The sequence below is a fragment of the Haliaeetus leucocephalus genome, unplaced genomic scaffold (assembly GCF_000737465.1).
Source record: "Haliaeetus leucocephalus isolate CR32 unplaced genomic scaffold, Haliaeetus_leucocephalus-4.0 Scaffold175, whole genome shotgun sequence".
Classification (NCBI taxonomy): Eukaryota; Metazoa; Chordata; class Aves; order Accipitriformes; family Accipitridae; genus Haliaeetus; species Haliaeetus leucocephalus.
Genome location: NW_010972611.1, coordinates 530,186 through 537,687, shown reverse-complemented (window position 1 = coordinate 537,687; position 7,502 = coordinate 530,186). Strand labels below are relative to the sequence as shown.

The window sequence follows — 7,502 nt, the reverse complement described above, 5'->3', positions numbered from 1 at the left end:
GGACCGGGGGTCTGGGAGGCAGCGCCCGGCCGCGAGGGGGAACCAACATGGCGGCGAGGAAGATGACAAGCAAAGGGGGACCCCCTCCTCTGTCCTCCACTACCCCCCCACCTCCGGGAGCCCCCCGGGGGCGCCGGCGGCAACACTCACTGAGCACGAGGACAGGGCGCGGGCCCATCATTGCGGCGGCTCAAGCGCGGCGCCCGGCGCGGAACCTTCTGGAGACAGCGAAGGCGAGGCGCACACTCCGAGAACTGCCGCTTCACCCTGCCCCGCCTCCCGCCCCGCAATGACCAATCCCGCACCGCGCCGCCGACCCGCCGTCCAATAAGGAGGCGGTGCTCCTCCTCGTCCTCCGCCTCCCTGGCGCTCACAGCAGGTTCGGTTGAGAAGCGAGGCCCCAGCGCATGGGGCCGCGGCGCGTTGGGCGGGGCCGCGTGGGACTGCGCATGTGCCGGCTGCCGGCGCCGCGCGAATGGACGATGCCGGGGGGAATCACTGCACGTACCCAAAGGGGTCGGAGGAGCAAACGTTAGGCGGTCGCATGGGGGACACTCTCGTGCCGCGCTCCCCTTTGCATCTGGAAGGCGCCGTAGCCGGGATGCGGCGGCTCCACCGGTGAGCTGGGGGGCGGATCGCGTCTCCGAGATCCGTCTGTGGAAGGGAAGTCCTCAAAGCCCACCCCCCTTCCTGTCAGCGCCGTGGTCTCGCCCATCCCGCGCCGCCACCGCCTGCCGCGGGGCATGCTGGGAGGGGCAGTTCCTGAGGCCGCGGCCGACCCCCATCGCCTTCCCCAGCCGCTGCTCTGCCCCACCGCGGCCCCTTCGGCGTCTCAGAGGCAGAAGCGGAGCTGCCTGGTGGGACCTGAGACCCTCCCAGTGCCCCGGAGGCTTTCGTTTTCGCCTTAGAGTCCTCGGCCTCCAGCTGAGGCATCCCCACAGCAGCCATTTCTGTCACGGTGCACTTCGTCAGGCCCCTCCAATTGTTCAGTGTTAATTACAGGGAAAGAGGGTGCAAAACCAGTTCCGTTTGCCCTTTCACAGCCAGTGCGCCTAGAAAAGTTTTCAGCTTGTCTGATTTTTTTCCCCCTTGTTCTGCTCAATAACAAGGCTTTGTCTACTTCCCTCATAATTACTTGCTCTCTTCCAGCTCACATAGACCCCCCCAACTGTTAGCCAGGAAGAAAAACACATAGAAGTAGGTTGGATGCATTAACCTCTGATAACCAACTGCTACTTGAGTATGGTGCTTTGCAGAGAAATTCAACCCTCTCCTTTGTAAAAAGCCCTAAGCTTCTTAGGCCAAGGACAGGTATTTTCTCAGCGTTCGTGTGATGGAGTCCTAGTCTATCCTGGCACTGCAGCAAACCCTGCCGAGGTGTGGGGGAGAGAAGCCCAGCCTGTGGTTACACTGCCTCAGTGTACATCAATTTAAGCTCTGTGATGCTTTCCGTAGTCCGCAGCTTGGATAAGCTCTGCGTGGGTCAGCAGGGAAAGAAGAAAGTGGGTGTATGGAGAGCTATTGGCAAAGATTGGGAGCAGGGAACTTTGATAAAAGAAAGAGTACGAGGTGGTACATGGAGCCAGCGGCTGGGACCCTGGAGAGGTGGATTCATGTGCTGTGTGGATGCCCCATCTCTGGAAGCGTTTCAGACCAGGTCAGATGAGTCTCTCAGCAGCCTGGTCTAATGGAAGGTGTCCCTGCCCATGGCAGGGGGGTTGGAACTAGATGATGTTTAAGGTCCCTTCCAACCCAAACCATTCTACAATTCTATGATCTGTGTGTGTGAGGAGGAATATGTGTACAGAGGTGTGGATTTGTGGTCCTTCTCCCACCAGAGTTCTGCAGGCAACTGCCTGAGAAACATGGAACAGGTGACCTCTCAAGGCTTCCTCCAGCACTGAAAATCGGGCCCTGTGGCTTTCTCTTTTGTTACTGGTTTTGCAACAGGGAGGTCAGGACATTTCCTAATCTGTCGGAAACAGAAGGGTGGAGCATCTCTGGTGTGGGGTTAGTTAAGCAGAGCGTCCCCGATACATGAAGGTATAGTTCTGGGGTCTGTGCACTAGGAGAGGCGTCCCACCTGACGTTTGAGGAATTTAACACTGATCCTCCTCCCTTCTATCCTCCTCTTCTCCCTCATCGCTTTACAGAGCCTCTATGCAGTTGGCAGGACTGGTGAGCTGGGTGGAGCTGCTGGCCCTCCTCCTCTTAGGTGTGCTGCTGCTGCTTGTTGAAGTACTTTTCCGAGCCATGGTGGTCATTGGGCTTCTGCTCTACATGCTTGTCACTAACTGAAGACAAAGTGGGGAGGGCGCCTCTTTTTCCCCTTGTTCCCAGAGCTCTTGAAGAAGGCGACAAGAGGAGAATCACACCGACCTCAAGAACAGATGGAGAGAAACGTAAGCGGTAGCCAAAGGAAGAGGGGAGGTATGGCTGCCTTCTGGCTTCCTATGTTACATCCTTGCTTGGCAGCTTTGTTGTCTTCACTCCCAAAGCAGTAACTTCAGCAATGGGCCTCCAGCAAACCCAAATCACAGGTTCAGGCTGCTTGTCCCCTTCCCCCTAAGGGGAAGCCGAGTCCTGCCAAGGTGCATTCCTTCAGCCTGCACCTCCCAGGTGCAAGCCTGTCCTGCTGCGTATCAAAACCCCAGCGAGCCATGCCTGAGGCTCCAGGACCTGCCCTGTGCGGGGCGGCTCCACTGCGGGGTCTGGGGTAGGGCAGGGGGCGGGGGGCAGCGCTCTGTTCTCCCCCGGAGGGTTTGGAAGCGGTATTTTTGGACTAAAAGCTGGTGTTCTGCAGACAAGTGCTTCAACCCTCTTCCCCCGGAGGGAAGCCCCAGAGCGACACGAGGCCGGGCAGCGGCCGGAGAGACGGGCTCTGCGCAGGCGCGGAGTCGTCGCCCCCCCCACTGGCGGGCGGGCTAAGACTACATTTCCCAGGCTGCCGCGGGCCGCCGCCGAGGCGCCATTTTCCGGTCTGCCGTGTTTCCGCTGCCTCTGCGCTGACACGGCCTTCCGCGGGGCAGGGACGGTGAGGGACCGGTGCTAGTTGTAGGGCGGGGGGCTTCGTGGGGAGGGACTGGGGGTCGGGGAGGAATCTGTGGAGGGAGGAGCTTGGTGGAGTGTCTCCTGATTTCTGGAGGCGGGGGGTCCTGGGAAGGGTCTGTGAGGGTGGCTTGGGCGTGGGTTTGAGGGGATGTGAGGGACCAGCCAGGGTCTTCTGCTGTCGTGTTGGTGTCTGGGTCTCCTGCAGGCAGCGGTCGGTGAAACTGGGCGGTTCTTTGGCATGGAGCAGTATCTCTGAGCTTACCTTTGGGTCTCTGGGCTGTGTGGGTGTGTAGGAGCAGCCTAGAGTGGAAATGCTGGAGTAAAGACTGTGGCAAGGGAGTATTGAGGAGAAGGAAAGGTCCTGGGGCATAGAGAGTGGAGGCTCTGGCATATGAGCAGTTTTTGCATTTAAAAGCACTAACAAGTTTCCTAATGGGTTGCATGTATAATGACGGTGTTTCCTTGTCCGCTCAGCAGGGCAGCTCCATAGGTGCTAGGCTCAGGGGAACTGGGACACGTGGCCTGAAGCAGGGACTTCTGGGGACCAAAAGGTCGCTGGAGGGAGTTGGTGGTACCTCAGTGGCTGGAAATAGGAAAGAATAACAAATGTTTGAAATGAGGAGCTACTACTTTCTGATAAGAACAGAGGATTTGATGGGAAGAAGAGCTAACTCTGTTGTACAGCAATTAACTGGTAATTGCTGAAACTGGTGAAACTGTTAATTGCCAAAGCTTTTGTTCTGAAAGTTACTAGAAGAAGCTTTGTGGTCTGAGACCTTGTCAATTACTGAGTTGTGATAAAGGGGAGTGATACTTGTTGGGGTTTTGAAAAGGGAGAAAACCGTTGTCTTCCATGCCTGCTGATCTGGGACATTGCTGTGCCACTTCCTACATCCTTGTAGGAGAGTGTAGAGGTATTTCAGGGGCAGTTGCAGACTTGCGTGGAACCATGGTAATTTTCTGCCAGCTTGTGATAATCCTTTATCAGTATTGCTGTGAAGTATACAGGTGTTCATGTCTTACTACACATGAATGCCTGAATTGTCTTGTTTAGTTGTCCTGTTTGTGTTCTTTTTGTAATTAAATTATCAATTACATTCCATTTTCTTTTGCTTCTAGATGAAGCTCCTGGTTCTTGCTGTGTTTGCCCTGTTTTATGTGGCCCACTGTGAGGAAGGTGCTAGGCTCCTGGCCTCCAAATCTCTGTTAAACAGATATGCAGTGGAGGGTAAGGACTTGACTTTGCAGTACAACATCTACAATGTTGGCTCCAGGTGAGTCTTGTCCAGGCTTCTGATACTGACCAGGAGCAAATGTTATGTGTGTGCGTCTACAGGGTATGAGACTTATTTCTAGGCTCCATGATGTGCTCTTACCTTTGCTCCCCCTAACTCTGAGCTTACCAGCAGTGCTTGAAGGTTTGACCCTGCGATTTGCCTTTTTCTTCCTGTTCCATTGTCCCTGCTTTCATTGTTTCCTGATTTCACCTCGTGGCTGCTGTAGCTGTTGGTCCAACATGGTGTAGTTACTTTTGTGTCTTGTGACACTCTGCTCCCCATGCATGCAGCCTCCCTTTCTTGGCTTCTTGAGGTCTTTTTCATGTCTGGTTTCCTGTCTTTTTTGCAGTTTCTCTCAGCTTTGCCTTCCTCTTTCTGTGGTCTCCCTGCAATACACCTTGACTCTCCTCCCCATCTTCTATTGGTGACTATGTTTCAAATACCAGTTCTTCCAGCTGCTGAATTGCCAGTATGGAACTGTCATCCCTCTTTGGTGCAGTCCCCCGTGAGTAGAGTGACAAGTCTAAGATTCTCTTCTCGTCCCTTTCTTTGTTGCCTTTAGTGCTGCTTTAGATGTGGAGCTGTCAGATGATTCTTTCCCCCCAGAAGATTTTGGCATCGTCTCTGGGATGCTCAATGTCAAGTGGGACAGGATCGCTCCGTATCTTTTCATGTTTTGAAATTTCTCCCAACACTCCTTCTTACCCCAAGCATCCTGTAGCTCTCCTGTCTTCAGCTGTCACTGAAATTCCAGCATGCCAGACCCTGGGCAGGGTACTGAATGCAAACCTCTGGTCTCCTTGAAGGTGCTTTGTTTAAAAAAAAAAAAAAAAAAAAAAAAAAAAAGTTCCTTGCAAACAGGGCCAGGTCCATGTGCAATTCATCTGCTGGGAAGGAGGAGCAGCTGGATCAGCCTTGGATGGGTCTGGATGTCTGTAACCACAGAGGACTCAGATCTGTCAGCAGGAGTGACTTTTCCACCTCATTCGAGGCTCCTTACCTATCTCCTCACTTTTCTTCCTCTGAATTGCAACTATTTTCCTTAATTTATGGCTCTCAGAGCAAGTAATGTGTCCCACACTGTGGTTCTGCGGCCTCTCAAAGCTGGTTACTTCAACTTCACCTCTGCTACCATCACGTACCTGGCACAGGAGGGTGGACAGGTTGTGGTGAGTTGACTGTTTATAGGATCCTTTCCCAAATTGGACAGCAGATGATGCACCTGACTGTGCTGTTTGAGCTGCTTGTTAGGGGATGATGCATGTCCCTGCACTCTTATACTGCACAGACTCTGTTGCAAGAAAGAAAGGTAGCAAATGCTATCTTTTCCCCCCTACCTTTTTCAGGTTGGTTTCACTAGTGCTCCTGGGCAGGGAGGAATCTTGGCTCAGCGTGAGTTTGACAGGAGGTTCTCCCCTCACTTTGTAAGTACCTTTCAACTGGTAATTGAAATTGCACTGCAGCAACTGTGCAACCCAGCACAGCGGCTTTTTGCCAGTTTGTGGTGTGTTTGGTTTGCACTACAGTCACCTAGAAGTGGTGTTGCAACATGGATTGCAATGAATCCGTATCAGTTGTCCAGAAGAGTATCACAGAAAAAGCAAAGAGTTTTATCCCAGCTACCCCTGTGAAGGAGCTGGCACTGTGGGATTTGAGCCAGAAGCTTTGAGAGTAGAAGACCTGATGGCTGTAAGACTCATCTGTACATGACTTGTTTTGACTTTTTTCTAACAATTTCTCCTTCTAGCTGGACTGGGCAGCTTTTGGTGTGATGACCCTGCCCTCCATTGGGATCCCACTGCTGCTGTGGTACTCAAGCAAGAGAAAGTATGACACCCCCAAAACCAAAAAGAACTGAGCAAAGTCAAATGCCACCAGCACCTCAGAGCTCAGGAAAGAACAAACATTAACGCACCCAGAACTGCAGGTGTGTTGGGATCAGCAACAGTCCCCCCTGCAAAGCGCTGCCTGGGCTGTGCTTCAGCCCTGTTGGCAAGAGGGAATCAAGTGCTTCAATGGCAGTGATGTGTTGTCTTCCACATTTTTAAAAAGAAATAAGCAAACAAAACAAAAAAAAAAACCCCACCGAAAAAAATCCCCGACTCCCTTGTCTGCATATTTGGAGCAGAGACCCATCACTCCATTGCAGACATAGTGCCAGCACGTCTGTGATGATACGAATGTGTTAACATCCAGAGGAGTTTGCGGGGGGTGCAGCCCTGCAGTGTTTCTGACATCGGTGCTGCCTTTGGGGCTCTGTTGAGCCAAATGGGTCTTTGCCTGCTGCAGTCTTCTCAAATGTATTAAATCTCAGGGCCCTCTCCTCCGAGTGCTGCCTGCCTTGCTGAAACATTTGTGGGAAGCAGCTCTACCTAGTGACAAAAACGTGTCTCCTTTTGAGAGATGCTTCTTAGAACTGCTGCTTTGCTAAGTGGGGCACGGGAGGTCCCTGTAGATGCTTGTTCTCTAGGAAGCCCCATTGCATTTTGCTGAGCAGTTAATTGCTGTGGTTTTGTTCTTTCTGGTTGCTCTGTTAAGGGTTGAGGTACTGAGGATTTTGTAATAAAATGAACACCATGAAAGAAGCCTGCCTTTCTTTTACCAAGAAGTCCTGGAGGCACCTGGCTGCCTTCAGAAGCAGCTAATGGACATACAGTCAGTAAAATAAATCACTATTGATAAAATAAATGGAAGAGGGAAAGAAGGGCCCAGAAGGCCTGGTCCCTTGCACCAGCTTTTCTGACAACTCCAAGCCCTAGTGTAAGATTTCTCTTCACAGCTGTAAGTAAATGTGGCTGCATGTTGAGCATTCATTTGTGCTTTTCCTACGGGAGAGGTGGTGGCACAGTGGGGGCCTGCAAGTGGTGAGAGGTGGTTGGTTTCTGCCCTGGGCTTTGGGCAGGGAGGCAGTGGCTGTTCATATGTGGCTGTGCTCCTGGGGCACTGTGTGGCTTGGTGTGGCCAGTTGCTGGAGGCCAGGTGCCCACCAAAGCCTCTCTATCACTCCCCCCACCTCAGCTGGACGGGGGAGAGAAAATATAACAAAAGGCTCATGGATCAAGATAAGAACGGGGAGAGATCATTCAATCAATTCCTGTCACGGGCAAAACAGGCTCGACTTAGGGAAAATTAACTTAATTTATTGCCAATCAAACCAGAGTAGGGTAATGAGAA

The 7,502-nt window shown here is 52.6% G+C and overlaps 2 protein-coding genes across 8 annotated transcripts in view; one reads left to right on the top strand and one right to left on the bottom strand.

Moving 5' to 3' along the window:
• CCT3 (chaperonin containing TCP1, subunit 3 (gamma)) overlaps positions 1-274 on the bottom strand; it is an 8,441-nt gene extending 8,167 nt beyond the window's left edge. The window contains exon 1 of the mRNA XM_010564080.1: positions 151-274. Within this exon, the coding sequence (XP_010562382.1) occupies positions 151-181 (31 nt within the window). The 5' untranslated portion in view covers positions 182-274. The remainder of the gene's footprint in view (positions 1-150) is intronic.
• Positions 275-490: 216 nt separating this feature from the next.
• SSR2 (signal sequence receptor, beta (translocon-associated protein beta)) lies at positions 491-6,396 on the top strand. Of its 7 annotated transcripts, none has more exons than XM_010564075.1 (8): positions 491-618; positions 2,154-2,402; positions 2,804-3,034; positions 4,171-4,325; positions 4,891-4,989; positions 5,389-5,497; positions 5,675-5,752; positions 6,076-6,396. In XM_010564075.1, exons 2-8 carry the CDS (start codon positions 2,391-2,393, stop codon positions 6,184-6,186), a joined length of 795 nt encoding a protein of 264 aa, XP_010562377.1. In that variant the 5' UTR covers positions 491-618; positions 2,154-2,390; the 3' UTR covers positions 6,187-6,396. The 7 variants fall into 7 exon arrangements, with proteins under 7 accessions (XP_010562377.1, XP_010562375.1, XP_010562378.1 ...); XM_010564073.1 differs by lacking the exon at positions 491-618 and adding an exon at positions 643-1,197; XM_010564074.1 differs by lacking the exon at positions 491-618 and adding an exon at positions 2,027-2,043.
• The last annotated feature ends 1,106 nt before the right edge of the window (positions 6,397-7,502 follow it).